Below are 20,175 nucleotides of genomic sequence, written 5' to 3'. Positions count from 1 at the left end.
TATTTTTCTACTGTATTATTGACTGTATGTTTGTTTTACTCCATGTGTAACTCTGTGTTGTTTGTGTCGAACTGCTTTGCTTTATCTTGGTCAGGTCGCAATTGTAAATGAGAACTTGTTCTCAACTTGCCTACCTGGTTAAATAAAGGTGAAATAAAAAATAAAAAGTGTGTGAATTGGACAATTTGGGTGTCCATACATAATTTAAGGCCCTGCAACCTGAGTTGAAACCTGAGTGAGGTGCACATGTACAGTACATCAACAGATGCATGCGCCATATATTTCTGTGGTGGACACTTGATATGGTCACATGATATTGTTGTGGTATGTCACAAAATCATGTTACAACCACATGAATATCGACCAACATGAATATCAATATTCATGTTATATATGAATATTTTGCTAAGTCTTGCTAAGTGTCTCTACAGAAGGTGTAAATGGTACAGCCAAATGGTTACTTGCATAGTAGCAATATCAGATATATCAGAAGTGTCAGTATAAATAATATAATATTGTAATGCTCGGGCGTCGTGGGTGAGGAATCAAACGCAGGAAGCAGCGAATACAGGGTAGTGGCTTTTAATGGGCCAAATGGCGAAAAACACAAGCCACCCCAAACAGTGATGAGAGCGCACACAAAACAAAGTGCCCCAAACATGGGGGGAAAAACACAGTCGGCGCAAAACCAACGCACTAGCGCAAGAACACAACCAGCGTGTACACAAGCATACAACAGATAAACGCAATCCCGCACAAAGAAAAGGCGGACCAGCTAATATAAATAGCCCCGCTAATCACCCCCACTCAGAACAGGTGCACACAATCACAAACGGAAAAAACAAAAAGGGAATCAGTGGCAGCTAATAGGCCGGTGGCGACGACCGCCGAGCGCCACCCGAGCAGGAGGGGGCGCCACCGTCGGTGGGAATCGTGACAAATATACAGTATGTACAAGAAAATATCAATAACGATATCAGTTATATGCATAGAATCAGGGGTAAAGTGGCTGAGCAGCAGGATAAAAAATGTAAATAGTAGCAGCAATGTATGGCGTGTGTGTTAGGAGAGAGTAATTTGAATAGAGGCACTGCAGATAGTGCTGATGACTGGTCCGTCCGAACCACCCATGAACAAGGGAATCTATATTCGGAGAGCCTGTTTCTGTCCTGCCCTTGACTTTGGTGGAGGGCATGTGATGGCCATAGCCTCTTCGTCACAAAACTCCCTGATCTTCTCAAAAATATAAGTTTGTCTAGCTGTGTCCAGTCCAGGTGGTGCTTGTACAGGCAGACCATCTATGGGAGGAAGGATGTCAGTGTTGCGCAGCAGCTGAAACATGGTCCCGACAGTCCGAACGCTCCTTGGCAACAACAACACCAGGCTCCATAGCATTGAAGCTGTAAAACAGGGAATAACAACAACAGAAAATCAGAAGACATTACAACATCAATTCACCTCCCAAGTTTAGATAAGAAGAATAACCTCATACAATGCAATGGAAATTATTTTCACCTAAAGTGCTGGTATTGCTTGATCTGTGGCAGCGGCCTGAAGTACGGAGTCTGGTGTTGTTGCCAGCCATAGCTTTCCACCAGCACCGTACCATCCTCTAGTCCAACCAGCTGTGGGATTTTGACCCCTGTCACAATGCTGTCCTTCACAAAACCAGCGATCTCTGACAAAGGGTTCATTCTGGTCTTTCTGATGCGCTGCTTGATGAGGACGAAGCACCAGTCGGGGGCAAACTTGGTGTGGCCTGTGATTCGGAAGTTTAGGTCCAGACTGTTCAGTAGGGGCCCTGAATAAAAGTAGTGCCAATCATGTTGGAGGTCAATTAAATAATCAAAATGTGTTTATGCTTTAAATACCAAGTGTTGTCATCGATTCCTTGTAGAGTCGCCCCACTGCTGCTTTTGTCACATGGAATGGCAGCAGCTTTCCACCAAAGTGGTTGTGTCCTGGGTGGCGTCCTGGTAATACTATTACATTATCCTCTGCGTAGTTGTTGATGAAGTTCACAACTCGCTGCAAGTCCTCATGCTTCAGGTTTAACCTGTGCTTGCTTGGGCCAGCTCTCTTTTTGATGGGAGGCATTAGAACATTCTCCTTGTATGAGTGGTGGAGGAGAGTCAAGCGTGTTCTACTGATGCTGAAAGACAAATTCCAGATACAAATATTTTAGCATTATTATACAATAGATGCAAAATGGCATTCTGAGATATCACTACACACAGTTCATACATGTAATGTTAGCTAGCTAGCCAGCCAGCCATCTAACGTCAGCTAACGTTATCTAACTAACAGCAAGCTTTAACTTGGGGTCTTTTGTTTAGACATGTAGCTAGCTAAATAATGAACTATAAGCCCAATCCATAGAGTACTAGCAATAGAAACCGATAGTCATAGCTAAATTAAGTTAACTAGCAATGCCAAATGGCATTCTGAGAAAACGTCACTAACGTTACACAGTTCATACACTTAAGTTACTGTTAGCTAGCAAGCCAGCCATCTAACCTCAGCTAACATTAGCTAGCTAACAGCAAGCTTTAACTTGCTTTGTTTAGACATGTAACGTTAACGTTAGCTAGCTAGCTAAACAATTAACTATTATCCCAAGCCATATAGTACTACCAATACAAACCAATTGTCATAGCTAGCTAACCAAATAAGTTCAATGTTAGCTAGTTAACTAGCTAACCTTAGGCTATAATTGGCAATGCAAAATGGCATTCTGAGAAAACATCACTAACGTTACACACAGTTCATACACGTTGATTGCCGTTTCTTCCCCATCACTGTCATCAGAAGACTCTACAATGTCTTCTTCAATGAAAATGTTATACCTAAATCAGGGATTTCCTGGGCAGCAATGTTATTGAGAGCAGTAGCAACATATTTGCAGTTCTCCATGGCTAACGTTATATCTTTAAAAAAAAACTGCAGTAGAAAGGATAATGTACGCATAATGACCAGCTCATTTTATAGACACAAGATGCTACACAGCAGACCAATCTGAAGCTCATCTCTCCTCATGTCCAGCCCACTCATTATCTCAGGAAGGTTCCTGTCTTTTTCTTTGGCTAAACCAACTAGGCTCGTAATTTAACAACTTTATTTGTATATACAGATGGCATAAAAGTGTGTTATTAAGGCACATGAAAGTTCACATGTTCGAGAAGGCATTTCAAACGGCTCTGCTGTGAAGTCGAGATGCCTAGTTTCCTGAAACGGGTCACATATCTGTATAGCAGTAGTAGCCTATCCGACATGTGTAAAGATGTGGATGTTGGGAACATGGCGCCGGCATATCTTTCTCTCTGTCGCTCTAAAGCTAGGCCTAAGCTTGTCTCCATGAATATTTCTTTTTTAAATGTGAATATTATACAATGGACACCTATGCCTATAGGCCTACAGTATATGCATGCAATGCCCTGATGCCTGTATCGCTCAAATCTCCGACAGTTGAACCAAGATATAGACAACTATTGTTTTAGGAAAGTAAAAACTAATAAAACAATAAACTATAACTTTTTTAATTGGCTACACATCGAAACACAACAAATATTATTTGGGGTCATTTGTTATATCCAGTTTTTAATGACACGTAATTATGGATCATGGATCAATATGGCTTGTTTATTGATGGAGCTGGCAGTGCCCAGTTGGAGGTTTCTTTCTCTCTCCCTTTCTCTGGGATCTGAACAGGTCTCTCGGATCCAAACCAGCAGGGGTCTGTTTTCCACTGTCCTTTGGGTCTGACTGTCCTCGGGTCCATTCTGAGCGGGTCTCCATTAAATTATTATTTTTTAAAGTATGCATATCGGGTCGAGTGGGAAATCCACGGATCCATTTCGGAACAGATCCAACTTGAAGACCTCTAGTCCTGAGTGCCACACCCAAGCAGGGTGTGGCACTCTCCTTACATCACACAGTCCCACAGGATTACACTGTCAGCATCTCTTTTCACCTTAGCTCAGTGTGTGTGTTTGTTTGTGTGGGCAGTTGTGATGCTTGCATATTCTGTTTCATTTTGTGTATGTGTGTGTGTGTGTGTGTGTGAGTGAGAGAGAGAGAGGGAGAGAGAGAGTCTTGCGTCTACAGAGGTGGGAGGGTGGGATTGGATATGTGGAGTATTTGAAAGAACCTCCCTCACAGCTGATTCCCCGTTGCTATGCACTATGTGTGTGTGTGCAAGTGTGTGTGTCTCATATATGACAGTAAAGCCAGCAGCTGCAGTGGTAGTGTGGATCTGGCTCTGAGTCTGGATGTTAGCACTGTCTCTCTCCTCCGTGGGACGAAGTCTGACTGTAGGTACACACACACACACACACACACACACACACACATGCATGTGTCTAATCATCATGCTAGTGGATTACTGTTTTTATGCACTGCTGTATTCTTTTGGAGATTATTCACACTGTTGAAGCTGATGTTTTACTGTTCTTGTGCGCTGTTCTAGTCAGTGTGCACTGTGCAGGGGACTGCTTGCGTGGACTCTCTTTTGAACAGAGGATTTTAACACAGTGGATTTCAGAGGTGTTGAGGGGATTAAAGTGTCCTGGATCAGTAAAATGTCTGTAAGAATCGGAGAGTAGCAGAGTACGGTATAGTGTGGGTTTGTGTATTTTCATAAGCTTTAGTATCTACTCTGTTTGATCACACTTTCAAAAGACTATGTTCGTTTGCACTGTAAAGCCACTCCCAAACGGTCAAAACAAATCAAATTGTATTCGTCGCATGCTTCGTAAACAACAGGTGTAGACTAACAGTGAAATGCTTACTTACGGGCCCTTCCCAACAATTCAGAGAGAAAGAAAATTGAGAAATAATCGAAAAAGAATAACATGAGGAATAAATACACAAGTAATGATAACTTGGCTATATGCCGTACACAGGGTACCAGTACCGAGTCGATGTGCAGTGGTACGAGGTAATTGAGGTAGATATGTACATATAGGTAGGGATAAAATGACTAGGCAACAGGATAGGTAATATACAGTAGCAGCAGTGTATATGATGAGTCAAAAGAGTTAGTGGCCGTATACTGACAGTCAAAAGAACAAGTCAGCACACTAATAACATGTAGTAATAATAAATACACATTGAGTAACTTGGCTATATACACGGTGTACCAGTACCGAGTTGATGGGCAGGGGTGTGAGGTAATTGAGGTAGATATGTACATTAGATGTCTTCTCTGATCCAGAAATTGAGATCTGGACCGAATTGGATGCATGAAATTCCTATCCGACACTGACAGGACGCGGTAATCGGATTCGGAGCCGAGGTGGACAAGATCCGACACCAATTTGAACGAGATGAGGGAGAATCAGATCCAAATTGGGTCGGGTCTGTATCGGACCCAGATAGATCCGAAATATTAAAATGCAGCTTTATACTGTTTTGAATTAATATGATAATAATATACTTGTGTAATAATAATATACTTGACTTGTCTGGTAGTCAGTGAACATTAATGTTTCACACGGATTTTCTGTTGTAGACCTATCGAAAATAATTGAGTTGTGGTCTACGCTACAGCTTAGTATTTACATAAATGACATCCCTAATTGGAAATGTCGACACAATAAGAAGGGAAGGGGTGTGTGGTGAAAATGCACCGTAGGCCCATCTCTCTCCAGAATGCGTTTCTCTGTCTCCCGTTAATTGGTCACATTCATCGTGTGAATTGTTTGCCCTTTTGTTAATGTTTATTTTTCATGTATTTGGATGTCTGACAGTAGGCTATTTCTGATTGTCTTAACTCCCCACCAGTTATGAGCTGAAGAGCTTCTCAAAGTATTTATTTTGGCACCTTACCGGGGCTGTGACGGTACTTGAATAACTCTGTAACTGGTGGTTATGGATGAAGACCTCCATAAAAATAAAATAACCTTCAAAATGTTTTAAAATAAAAAAAATTATGTGTTTTATTTACTTTATTTTCATGCAGATACACTTAACCTAATAGCGGGAGTGTTAATCAATGACTGTAAGCAATTGTTTTGCTAATTTAGTTAACTTCATTCATTATTCAACAGCAGTCGACAAAGGTTGTTCTGGCTCTGAGGCCTGTAATGCTTTAATGTCTATAATGTGTTGTGTCAAATGGACAATGCGCCAAATCTCATTCTCGGAGTGGAAATGTTATTTGGAGAATTCACAACCTGCTACACTTGTGACTGTAATGGGCGTCGTAAGGATTGGACCAAGGTGCAGCGGGAACGTGTAGACTCATCTTCTTTATTTTTATTAAAAGAAGGAAAAACAAAAGAAACACGTATACAAAACAACAAACGACACTAAACAGTCCTGTCAGGTGCACAGACACAAAACAGGCGACAACTACCCACAAATCCCATAGGAAAAACACCCCTCTTAAATAAGACCTTCAATTAGAAGCAACGAGGAGCAGCTGCTTCCAATTGAAGGTCAACCCCATTAACTAAACATAGACATAGAAAGACTAGAACTAACATAGAAATAAACTAACAAGAACATAGCCCAAAAACCCCAGAACACTCTAAACAAACACCCCTCTTACATAATAACATAACCCAACAAACCCCGAACCACATAAAACAAACACCCCTTGCCACGTCCTGACCAAACTACAATAACAAATAACCCCTTTACTGGTCAGAACGTGACAGTGACAAACACATTTTTGTTTATTTCATACCATCATTTATGCGCTGCAGGTGAGGAATGAACATGTGTCTGGTTTCTCTGTCCTGTTAATGTTGACGGAGTTTGCGCGCCTGATGATGCGTTGAAGTGCCTAGCCTGCTTCTCGCAAATGTCAAATGTAGAAAAGTGTCCAGCTGGACTTCTCAGACCTTTTTATTTTATTTTTTATTTTTACATCCATTCAAATTTTAATAGTTCCTCAGTCCTCACAGTATTTGAAAAATCTTTCCAACACTCTCCCCCTCGATAATCAGCAATTATGATAAACAGGCTATGGACATGTTGCGTGTATTTGTTTTAATTTTAATGTTTGTCAATTTCTTCTTCATACTATGGCATAGCTGTCCCCTTCATACTTTCCTTATCAATTCATTAACTTATAGCTTACTTTCATAAAGTCTAAGGTAGGCCTAGGTTTTTTAATATGTTTAAAGGAAAGGAGAAATATTTGCTCTTATGTCTGACATACAATGGTGGCATTGATTGACGGGTGCTTTTACGGGGGGGTGCGTGTGTGGTTCGCGGATTCTCTCAATAGGCCTATATGGCCATTCAAAAAGTTTCATGAAGTAGCCTGTCTGGACTCCATCTCTTTAATAAGAATCAAACGCACCTGTCAATGATTTACTCTTGTAAAATGCCTATTTTCAGTATCTTAGGGTACATGATTTACCTAGTGATGTGGACACTGAGGAACTTGAAGATCTCGACCCGCTCCACTACAGCCCTGTCGATGTGAATGGGGGTGTGCTCGGCCGTCCGTTTCCTGGATTCCACGATCAGCTCCTTAGTCTTGCAGACATTGAGGGAGAGGTTGTTGTTCCTGTCCTTTTCCCTATAGGCTCATAGTCTCATTGTCATCATTGATCAGGCCTACCACCGTCTTGTCATCAGCAAACTTAATGATGATGGTGTTGGTGTCGTGCACGGCCACGCAGTAGTGGCTGAACAGGGAGTACAGGAGGGGACTATGCACACACCCCTGAGGGGCCCTCGTGTTGAGGGTCAGCGTGGCGTAGGTGTGGTTGCCTACCCTCACCACCTGGGGTCGGCCCGTCAGGAAGTCCAGGATCCAGTTGCAGAGGGAGGTGTTCAGTCCCAGGGTCCTTAGCTTAGTAATGAGCTTGAAGGGCACTATTGTGTTAAATGCTGAGCTGTAGTCAATGAATAGCATTCTCACATAGAGATTGCGACATCTGTGGATCTGTTGGGGGGGTTGCGATTTGGAGTGGGTCCAGGGTGTCTGGGATGATGGTGTTTCAAAGCATTTCATGGCTACAGATGTGAGTGCTACGGGGCGATAGTCATTTAGACAGGTTACCTTGGCATTTTTGGGCACAGGGACTATGGTGGTCTGCTTGAAACATGTTGGTATTGCAGACAGGGTCAGGGAGAGATTGAAAATGTCAATGAAGTCACTTGCCAGCTGGTCAGCGCATGCTCTGAGTACGCGTCCTGGTAATCCGTCTGGCCCTGCGGACTTGTGAATGTTAACCTGTTTAAAGGTCTTACTCACATCGGCTACAGAGAGACGGTTAATAGGTGCTGGTCTGTTTGTGTTTTGTATATGTTTGTCTGTGTGTATGTTTGTCTGTGTTTGTGTTAATGATTGGTGTAGGCTGATCTGCAAGTGGTGTCTAGTTTTCAATCGTGTGGAATAGAGGAGGGTGCAGCTTGCATGACAGGGGAGTGGAGAAAGAGAGCGAAAGACAGCAAGAATTATCAAGAAAATGCAAATGAGAGAGAAACAAGAAGAGAGGGAGAAGGATTGAGAGAAAGACAGAAAAATCGATATAGAGAGTGAGACGTGGAGGGAGAGAAAGAAAGAGGGAGGGAGAAAAAGAAAGAGAAGGAGAGATGAATGTTGAATATTGAATGAGGGAGTTGAATATTAGAGATGCTAGGTAGGTTCAGAGAACAGACAGACAGACATCTCCTGTTCCCTCCATCTATCACACCCAGGGAGAGATGGGACATGACAGCGGCTCAGTGGAGCGGAGGGGTGGATAGAGGGATGGAGGGATAGAGGAAGAACATTCCCAGCATCTGGACAGACGAGCAGCCAGAGATGGACAGGGCCATTAATAATAACTCCAGCCCCAGCTTCACCACCATGGCTCTGAGATGTACTATACATGATCAGAATGACAGGGATACAGAGCTGGTTAGACTAGAGGAGAGGAGATGGGTGTGAGAGCCTGAGGTGGGTGTGTAGGAGGCTGCTTTAGGATGGATGGTAGTTAAGTGATTGAATAGCTATATACAGTTAATGTTGGAAGTTTATATACACTTAGGTTGGAGTCATTAAAACTAGTTTTTCAACCACTCCACACATTTCTTGTTAACAAATTATAGTGTTGGCATGTCGGTTAGGACATCTACTTTGTGCATGACACAAGTAATTTTTCCAACAATTGTTTACAGACAGATTATTTCACTTATAATTCACTATCACAATTCCAGTGGGTTAGAAGTGTACATACACTAAGTTGACTGTTCCTTTAAACAGCTTGGAAAATTCCAGAAAATGATGTCATGGCTTTAGAAGCTTCTGATAGGCTAATTGACATTATTTGAGTCAATTGGAGGTGTACCTGTGGATGTATTTCAAGGCCTACCTTCGAACTCAGTGCCTCTTTGCTTGACATCAATGGAAAATCAAATGAAATCAGCCAAGACCTCAGAAAAAAATTGTGGACCTCCACAAGTCTGGTTCATCCTTGGGAGCAATTGCCAAATGCCTGAAGGTACCACGTTCATCTGTAAAAACAATAGTACGCAAGTATGGGATCATGGGACCACACAGCCGTCATACCGCTCAGGAAGGAGACGCGTCCTGTCTCCTAGAGATGAATGTACTTTGGTGCGGAAAGTGCAAATCAATCCCAGAACAACAGCAAAGGACCTTGTGAAGATGCTGGAGGAAACAGGTACAAACGTATCTATATCCACAGTAAAATGAGTCATATATCAACATAACCTGAAAGGCCGCTCAGCAATGAAGAAGCCACTGCTCCAAAACCGCCATAAAAACCCAGACTATGGTTTGCAACTGCGAATGGGGACAAAGATTGTACTTTTTGGAGAAATGTCCTCTGGTCTGATGAAACAAAAATAGAGCTGTTTGGCCATAATGATCATCTTTATGTTTGGAGGAAAAAGGGGGATGCTTGCAAGCCGAAGAACACCATCCCAACCGTGAAGCACGGGGGCTACAGCATCATGTTGTGGGGGTGCTTTGCTGCAGGAGGGACTGGTGCACTTCACAAAATAGATGGCATCATGCACTTCACAAAATAGATGGCATCATGAGGATTGAAAATGATGTGGATATATTGAAGCAACATCTCAAGACATCGGTCAGGAAGTTAAAGCTTGGTCCCAAATGGGTCCTCCAAATAGACATTGACCCCAAGCATACTTCCAAAGTTGTGGCAAAATGGCTTAAGGACAACAAAGTCAAGGTTTTGGAGTGGCCATCACAAAGACCTGACCTCAAGCCTATAGAACATTTTTGGCAGAACTGAAAAGGTGTGTGCGAGCAAGGTGGCCTACAAACCTGACTGTTACACCAGCTCTGTCAGGAGGAATGGGACAAAATTAACCCAACTTATTGTGGGAAGCTTGTGGAAGGCTACCCGAAATGTTTTACCCAAGTTAAACAGTTTAAAGGCAATGCTATCAAATACTAATTGACTCAATGTAAACTTCTGACACACTGGGAATGTGATTAATTAAATAAAAGCTGAAATAAATCATTCTCTCTACTATTCTCTCTACTACATTTCACATTCTTAAAATAAAGTGGTGATCCTAACTGACCTAAGACAGGGAATTTTTACAAGGATTAAATGTCAGGAATTGTGAAAAACAAGGTTTCAATGTATTTGGCTAAGGTGTATGTAAACTTCCGACTTCAACTGTACATAATAATACAAATAATTTAGTCAATGTTTGTTTCTAAAGTTACTGTGTGCATGCATTTTATTTATGGGTGGACCCAGGGAGAATTGAACACACAACCATTGGCATTGCAAGTGCAATGCTCTACTGACTGAGCCACTTAGGACCATGGTCATATAGGTGGCAGGTAGCCTAGTGGTTGGAGCGTTGGGCCAGTAACCGAAAGGTTGCGAGATCGAATCCCCGAGCTGACAAGGAATAAATCTGTCGTTCTGCCCCTGAACAAGGCAGTTAACCCACTGTTCATAGGCCGTCATTGTAAATAAGAATTTGTTCTTAACTGACTTGCCTAGTTAAACAAAGGTTAAAGGGAAAAAAATGTAAATAGGTACATGGTGTTGGGATCTCTCTCTGGGTTGTTTCTCAGCTGGTGAGAAGGCAAATGGCTATGGATGGATATCAGACTGTTTACATGGGTTGAGAGGTGTGTGTACTCATCAGAGCTCATGGAAATCCACCTGATTTACAATGAAGAAACGTCAGGGAGATCTTTCTGCAGTGTGAGTGGAGAAATGTTGCAGTGTGTGGATCTCTGCTTCTGAGTTTGGGTGTAGACAATTCACCCTACTTTCTCTGATTGGTTCTTATATCCAGATAACTGACAAAATATTGAAAACACTTGTAAATGAGGGACACAAAGTACACTACATGACCAAAAGTATGTGAATACCTGCTCGTTGAACATCTCATTCGGAAATCATCTGCATTAATATGGAGTTGATCCCCCACAGGGGGCATTTTCATGCTGAAACAGGAAAGGGCCCTCCCCCAAACTGTTGCCACAAAGTTGGAAGCACAGAATCATCTAAAAGGTAATTGTGTACTTTAACATTAAGATTTCCCTTCACTGGAACTAAGGGGCCTAGCCCGAACCATGAAAAACAGTCCCAGACCATTATTCCTCCTCCACCAAACTTTACAGTTGGTACTATGCATTGGGGCAGGTAGCGTTCTCCTGGCATCAGCCAAACCCAGATTTGTCCCTTGGACTGACAGATGGTAAAGCGTGATTCATCACTCCAGAGAACGCGTTTCCACTGCTCCAGAGTTCAATGGCGGAAAGCTTTACTCTAGCCGACGCTTGGCATTCCGCATTGTGATGTTTCCAGCACCTTCAACAAAATTTCTCGTGGAAGAATGGTGCCGCATCCCTCCTATAGAGTTCCAGACACTTGTACACTTCTATACCAAGGTGCATTGAAGCTTTGCTGGCTGTTGGTGGCCCAACGGCTTTTTAAGACACTTTATGTTGGTGTTTCCTTTAAATTACCTATATGATACCTATATATGATATAGAAACTTATCATAAGTTATTCTGCCACGTCAACTACTGTAGCAGTTTTATTTTTGTACAAAAAAATTTACTGAGTTGTTGGAGATTAAGTTTATCAATTGGATTTTTTAGCACCCTCATCAATACGCCCCTCTTAAACTCTAGAGTATTATTATGGGGTACAGTCGTGGCCAAAGGTTTTGAGAATGACACATGCTGCCTCAGTTGGTATGATGGCAATTTGCATACACTCCAGAATGTTATGAAGAGTGATCAGATGAATTGCAAATAATTGCAAAGTCACTCTTTGTCATGCAAATGAACTGAATCCCCCCAAAAACATTTCCACTGCATTTCAGCCCTGCCACAAAAGGACCAGCTGACATCATGTCAGTGATTCTCTCGTTAACACAGGTGTGAGTGTTGACGAGGACAAGGCTGGAGATCACTCTGTCATGCTGATTGAGTTCGAATAACAGACTGGAAGCTTCAAAAGGAGGGCGAGGCTTGGAATCATTGTTCTTCCTCTGTCAACCACAGTTACCTGCAAGGAAATACGTGCCGTCATCATTGCTTTGCACAAAAATGGCTTCACAGGCAAGGATATTGCTGCCAGTAAGATTGCGCCTAAATCAACCATTTATCGGATCATCAAGAACTTCAAGGAGAGCGGTTCAATTGTTGTGAAGAAGGCTTCAGGGCGCCCAAGAAAGTCCAGCAAGCGCCAGGACCGTCTCCTGAAGTTGATTCAGCTGCGGATCGGGGCACCACCAGTACAGAGCTTGCTCAGGAATGGCAGCAGGCAGGTGTGAGTGCATCTGCACGCACAGTGAGGCGAAGACTTTTGGGGGATGGCCTGGTGTCAAGAAGGGCAGCAAAGAAGCCACTTCTCTCCAGGAAAAACATCAGGGACAGACTGATATTCTGCAAAAGGTACAGGGATTGGACTGCTGAGAACTGGGGTAAAGTCATTTTCTCTGATGAATCCCCTTTCCGATTGTTTGGGGCATCCGGAAAAAAGCTTGTCCGGAGAAGACAAGGTGAGCTCTACCATCAGTCCTGTGTCATGCCAACAGTAAAGCATCCTGAGACCATTCATGTTTGGGGTTGCTTCTCATCCAAGGGAGTGGGCTCACTCACAATTTTGCCTAAGAGCACATCCTCCGAGAGCAACGTCTCCCAACCATCCAGGAACAGTTTGATGACGAACAATGCCTTTTCCAGCATGATGGAGCACTTTGCCATAAGGCAAAAACGATAACTAAGTGGCTCGGGGAACAAAACATTGATATTTTGGGTCCATGGCCAGGAAATTCCCCAGACCTTAATCCCATTGCGAACTTGTGGTCAATCCTCAAGAGGCGGGTGGGCGATCAAAAACCCACAAATTCTGACAAACTCCAAGCATTGATTATGCAAGAATGGGGTGCCATCAGTCAGGATGTGGCCCAGAAGTTAATTGACAGCATGCCAGGGCGGATTGCAGAGGTCTTGGGAAAAAAAGGGTCAACACTGCAAACATTGACTCTTTACATCAACTTCATGTAATTGTCAATAAAAGCCTTTGACACTTAATTATACTTCAGTATTCCATAGTAACATCTGACAAAAATATGTAAAGACACTGAAGCAGCAAACTTTGTGGAAATTAATATTTGTGTCATTCTCAAAACTTTTGGCCACGACTGTAGTGTGGAGTATTATGGCTGTTTTTTGGGGGTGAAGACCTTAGATATGGGGATGAAGACCTTAGAGATGGGGATGTGAAGCAGCCACCTGCGGCTTCTCTCTACCGTATGCAAATGTGGATGGTTGTGGGGCGGCTGGGAGCTGGTTGAAGGCTGCTTGTTCATTCATGTGCTGTGCTCCATTGACAGTGGCAGCTCCCCGCAAGCTTTCACTTTCTCACAGCGAAGTTTGGTAACCACAACTAATTTCACATTCTAATTTAGTCTGTCTCTTATTCAGTTTGTGCCGACGGGCCTCGTGGGTTTTTTAGGTGGTCTCCTCCTTTTGTTTTCTGCAGAGACGTGATTCTCGGACTCTTTCTCTCTCTCTCACTTTCTCACTCTCTCTCTATTTCTCTCTCTCCCTCTCTCTCACTTTCTCTTGCTCTGTGAAGCAGAAGCTGTGCACAGACTACAGTGCTGTTAGAGTGAGTTGTGCCCTTCTCTCATAGTGCCTCTCACCTGGTAATGCCAGGCAGTGACAGGGAGATCGTAAGAGCCTGTCTTCTCCCCAGCCTGGCACAGAGACACAGGGAGAAGTCCTCGCTACCTCACGGCCCAACCAAGGTGCATGTGTCATTGTCATGGTTATTGAACGTGCTGTAGCTAACTGTAAGCTACGATGTGATGATGAATGATGACAGCGACCATCATCATAATAAATTATTGTACTTAAGACCGGGTATCTGTAAAGCACTTTGTGACAACTAGGGCTGTGGCGGTCACAACATTTTGTCATCCGGTGATTGTCAAGCAAATAACTGTCGACCACACGGTAATTGACCGTTAACTAACATAAGCACATTTAGCATCTCTTGGCTTCCACACATGCCACTGATGCAGACCTTCAGATCATCTACATTTTAAAAAGTCTAATAAATCCATGTAATATAGCCTACACCTTCACAATAAATCCATTATTTATTTTAGACTGGTCTAAAGAAACATGATATGAAGAAAATGTAGTCTATTTCAGAAAAACAGAATAGCATACTCAGAGTTGTCCTTATGTTAGTCCTGATCTGGCTATGCCAAATGGGTGTTGGCTACAATAGTTCATTTAGCAGACAAGATTTGCTTAAAATTGTATATCATTTTATAGTATGAAGAATACAATTGAACAAAGCTGAATAAAATAGAAGGGATATTTTCTCCAAACGATTTTGGGGAGTGGGCACATGCGGCTTATCTGTGTTGAGCATTTAACAAAGAAATAGGTACTCCTACATGAGTTATTAATGTAACTGTAGTTGTTCTACAAACGTTTGGCTACTGTATATGTTTAGATTTTTAATACATTGTGTCACGGCTGTTCAAAGGATCGGACCAAAATGCAGCGTGTTCGTAGTTCCACATATTTATTTATTCCATGAAAGTAAATGCAATACACTAAATACTTGAAACACAAAAAACAACAACTGTGACGCAGAGAGGAAAACACACTACTCAAAAGATAATCACCCACAAAAACAGGTGGGACAAACATCAACTTAAATATGACCTCCAATTAGAGGTAACGAGGATCAGCTGCCTCCAATTGGAGATCAACCCAAACATGAACTAAAACATAGAAATAGACAACATAGAAAACCACCCAAAACACCCCCTGTCACACCCTGACCACTCTACTATAGAAAATGACCTCTTACAAGGGTCAGGACGTGACACATTGTAAGGCTGCATGATGCAACTCTAATGATGATTTGAAAAAAGTCACTTGAAAGGCATGAACTCTGCTTTGTTTTTTTGCGCAGGCTGTACACACTTCATCAGTCTCTCATTCACAATTTGACAAGCACTTGCTAATGCCTCGAATTTCACGGTGGCGTCCCCTTTGTGTGGCCATAAGGCACCCTAAAAAAGGACATGCCATTTGCGGCCATTGGCTGTTGTGCCCTTGGCCTGGAGGGCTGTGTTGTGCCCTTCTCCCTGAGTGCTGCCTGCTCCGGAGCAACTCTCACTCACATGGCACTCCTTCACCTGATCCTGTCTTTCTCACAATCTACAAGTGAAGACAGACACAACGGGGACGCAACTGCGCTTATCCAATTCCGAGGTGCATATTGAAGTTTTGGAAGAACTGTCCACATTTCCTTTTCATCAGCCAACAAGATGCGGCCTAATGAACAGCAAAAGCACTAGCCTATGTCAATCTACTATCCCCATAGTACAAAAGTTGACCAATTCTGTGTGTGAAATAAATATTCCGAACATAGTCTAGGACAGTTGTGGGATGCGGTAGATCCCAAATTAATAAAACCACTAGCATCCACCCCCCAAAAAAGTACGCAATGTGGCTGTCGCAACAGATCAGAATGTTTAGCTTAAAATGTTGATAAACTATTAGGCTATTTCTTCACGTTTATAAGCGCAGCAAGGCTATAAGCGTGAATGTTCTATTAGCGGGAAAACACTATTATCAAAAGTGACCGCAAATGCAATTATGCATGTAATGCTTTTATTATAAAGGTGTATTTTTATGGTGAAAATTAACTTCCCCAAACTTGAAATTCATGCACTTTTTATGTATGCCAGTTAGGCTCAACACCCCTTGTAAAGCAGATGAATGTGCTTAATTTTAAGAAGTTATTTGGTCACTTTAGTTTAGTGATGCAAACCTTATCAAAACATATAGGCCTATGGGCTAAGCTACCTGACGTGTGCGACTATGATTTTAAAAAGTTGCATTGTTTCTTACGCTGGGCATCATTCACAAGTGATAATATGTAATTCACAAGTGATAGGCTAGTATTGTCACCCATCAGAATATTCTTGATTTAATCTTGTCTTTACATATACTAAATCATATATGTGTGCACCTGTCATCTATGCACTTAAATAGCAAATGCAGGACACTTTTCCCATGGTTCATTTTCATGCCAGCCAGGAAGGCTATACTCCTGTTGTAAAGATAAGCAATGTGCTTAATATTAGGAAAGTTGAGAAATAAATATAGTAGGCCTAACCCATAGAAAGCTGATGGGATCCTCCTCTTTTTAATAGAAGCCATCACTCTGGTTTCTTGCTGAATTGCAGAAATGTTACGCAACATGAGTTCATGGGCTCTCATTAAGTATTTGATTAGATTTTCGATTACATTTGCATTGATGTCAGAGTGATTAGAGGGCCAATAGAGTGCTGAGGACCAGGCAGTTAGCAAGTTTGGTAGGCTGCTAATGACCATCAGCAGCATCAGAGCTTTTAGAAGTCTAATTACCGTGACTAAACAGTCACTTGGAATTTGACTGCCTCATGACTGCCGGTGTGGTGACAGCCCTAGTGACAGCTGCTGATGTAATTTACTTTATAAAATAAACTTGATGGAAGATGAGAGGGTGGTTGTGGGTGGGCCAGCTATAGGCCTTATGGGACGGTTCTGTCTTTGAAGATGCTGAGCAGGCTCTGTACTGTTCTGTACTGTATTGTCCTGTACTATACTGGTCTGTGAAGCGTGTGACAGTAGGCTGGGGCTGGGCACTCTGCCTGCGTTGTCAGCAGCATCTGACTCTCTGGGGCGACCGCTCTCCTCCTCCCAGAGCTAAGCCCAACGGTGACGGACAGACTGCCAAAACATAGACGCTGCTCTGTCATATTGTTCTCTCTCTCTCTCTCTCTCTCTCTCTCTCTCTCTCAGTCTCTTTCTGAAAATGTTCTCTGTCTTAGTGTCACTTCCCCCTCCTCACTCAGCAACAGTACTTGCCTGGCCATCATTTATGCAGAATGACACTTTGGATGACACTGTCAGTAGTATGTCAGGTGGATGTCAGGTGCAGGCAAGAGAGAGGGAAAAAAACTGTGTCAGGGATAGATGCTCTGTCTCTAGCTGGAAGTGCCACTTCCAAGACACTATTATTGCAACTGTCATCACTTTTCAAAAGAGGTGAAACTGGATTAGTTTGCTTTAGATTATATTTAAATCTTCTCTGAGAGAAATAGAGCAAGTATAGAAGAGGGGTACTGTCACGGATCCCTCCGGAACTTTCATCACGCACACCTGTCCCCTATTCCCACTGATTAGTATTTGTATATATGTGCCCTTTGGTTTCCATGGTCTTGTCGATTGTTGTTCCAATGTCCGTTGGTCGTGTGAGTACCAGTGCTGTGTTGTTTTGGCTTTCGTGCCGCTTGTATTGTGCAGATGGTTACGGGTCTCGTCCCATGTAGAATCATTGTGTGCGTGTATGTTACGGGTCTCGTCCCAGTGTATTTATTCGAGGTACTCCTCGCTCTTTTGTTTGGGTTTCAACACTGTGTTTTGTATACGTGTTTGTTTGGTCTTCTTCCCCGTGCCTTTACATGGCACGCTGTAATTTGGGTCAATAAAAACCCCTATTACCCATTCCTGCGCCTGTCTCCCGATTCCTTTATACCAATGTGACAATAGCCTACTGCTATTGTACTGCTCTCTCTCACACACACACACATGCACACACCAGTGATGGGCGAAAAATTGATACAGTTACATTTCGCAATATTATTTTGGGACAATATTATATCGATATTTAACTAGATTGATAAAAAACGGTGGAACATCAAATCGCAGTATCGAATCGCAATTCAAATAGAACCATGGGAATCGCAATACATATCCTGTCAGCACCTAAGTATCATGATAATATCATATCGTGAGGTCCCTGGCAATTCCCAGCCCTAAACTACACGCACACACAAGCGCACGCGCACACACACACACACACACACACACACACACACACACACACACACACACACACACACACACACACACACACACACACACACTGACTTAACAGGGAGCCACAAGTTTACGAAGCATGTGACAAATAACATTTGATTTGATTTGAACATGGAATGGACGGATGTTTTGCTATTTGAATTACATCGAGGATTACATCTAGGATTTATAAGTGTATGTGGAAATTGCAGTTTACTAATGCTGTTTTGTGGCGGCGTTACCACCAATTAATTGAAATGCCTCTAATGCTGGGGGCAGGAGTGCACATGATCTGTCTGTGTGTCCCAATGGAATAATAGGGAGAGGATTAAACTGACCTGCAGGCCAGATGGCGTATTGATTGTGTGTGTGATGTAGACGGGGTTTGAAGATGGATACCTGTGGGAGATACCGTCAATTGAAAGGGGGATCAGCATACTATTCTGCATAAATGATGGCCAGGCAGCATACTCCATGTGTAACTCTGTGTTTTTGTATGTTGTCGAACTGCTTTGCTTTATCTTGGCCAGGTCGCAATTGTAAATGAGAACTTGTTCTCAACTTGCCTACCTGGTTAAATTAAGGTGAAATATTCTTTTTTTAAATAAAACTATTAGGGCACCCTGCACTACTTTCTTCAATTACTACTAAATGATGGAGATACTCTTCAGTAGACACTTCAGTAGATACTCTTCAGTAGACACTATTTACCGTAGCATGTATCAGAGTAGCTCTGGTCTGATAATACTTTAGAGGGACCACTTCCTCCTCCTCTGAGAGACTGCTGAGAGTTGTTCTAAGCGCCAGCACTGTAGCTCTCAGGATATCCCAAACTGCTTTGACAGGTTTGTACTCACTGTGGCCTCTTGGTGTTATGTCAAATGAAGGGATGCTCTACTCTAGAGACTCCAGAGCCGTTTCCCTTCCCTTTCCAGTGTCATGCAGCCCAGATGTTGACCTGGCAGTTTAACCCTGGAGATGGTTATGTAAACTGAGCTTTGCTATGCTGTTTTGGCTAACACTTCACAGTGGTGTTGGTACAACCTAGTAATCACTCCTACGGAAAATGTATGCATGCATGACTGACTGTAAGTCGCTTTGGATAAAAGCATCAGCTAAATGGCATATATTTAACACTGTAAAGTAAGATGGGTCCAAGGCAGCAACATACCTTCTCATGGTCTGAGGCTTTTAGTGCAAATTCTATCTTAACTCTGTCCCACTCTAGATTTATCTTAATTTAGCTAGCTTTTCTCAGCATGACATTTTCATGGCTGAATCATAGCCTTTCTGTTATCCTGCATGATATATTGCAATAGAACAATTCATTAATATCAAATGCCTTCTGAAAGCTATGATCCTATTTCCCCATGCCGCCTATACGTCAAAGGAGCTGATTGATGGCTCTGTGAGTGGTGCTATAGTACTGTTGCATCATGGTTAACAGGTATTGATGTCTTTGACTTTGTTGAGCTTAGCTGTGTTGCCTTGGTGATTGATTCCTCAGTCAGCCACAGGAGAAACATCGTCATTGTTTCACATATCCTGCCCAGGCAACTTCTGGACAAACTCACATTGACTTGATTGCACTGTATAACCTATTTAAGAATGCATAGCCTGCAGCACTTGACCTATTATTACATTTAGCATGAACAATTTAAGGATTCTGTGTTCTTATACTTTAATGAGCAAATTATAAGATGTTAGAAACACAACAGGAATGTGGCGGTATGAAGGCCTCCCGGTGTTAAAATGCTTAGTAAGGTTACACTATAGATCTCCTCTCTCTTCTACGCTGGTCTGCGCCTCAGGGCAAGGAAGTA

The 20,175-nt window shown here is 42.5% G+C and overlaps 1 protein-coding gene across 8 annotated transcripts in view; it reads left to right on the top strand.

The window, feature by feature from the left end:
- Positions 1 to 20,175, top strand: part of LOC115199754 (multiple C2 and transmembrane domain-containing protein 1) — a 213,760-nt gene that overhangs the window by 55,073 nt on the left and 138,512 nt on the right. The window contains exon 1 of one of the 8 annotated variants that reach the window (XM_029762163.1): positions 4,192 to 4,310. The exons of the other annotated variants lie outside the window; for them this stretch is intronic. Within the exon in view, the coding sequence (XP_029618023.1) occupies positions 4,269 to 4,310 (42 nt within the window). The 5' untranslated portion in view covers positions 4,192 to 4,268. Of the gene's footprint in view, positions 1 to 4,191; positions 4,311 to 20,175 lie in introns of those variants that run through there. 8 annotated transcript variants of the gene reach the window in all.

Source organism: Salmo trutta, chromosome 9, assembly GCF_901001165.1.
Source record: "Salmo trutta chromosome 9, fSalTru1.1, whole genome shotgun sequence".
Lineage (NCBI taxonomy): Eukaryota > Metazoa > Chordata > Actinopteri > Salmoniformes > Salmonidae > Salmo > Salmo trutta.
The sequence above is the reverse complement of the archived record's forward strand: the minus strand, read 5'-3'. Positions and strand labels throughout refer to the sequence as shown.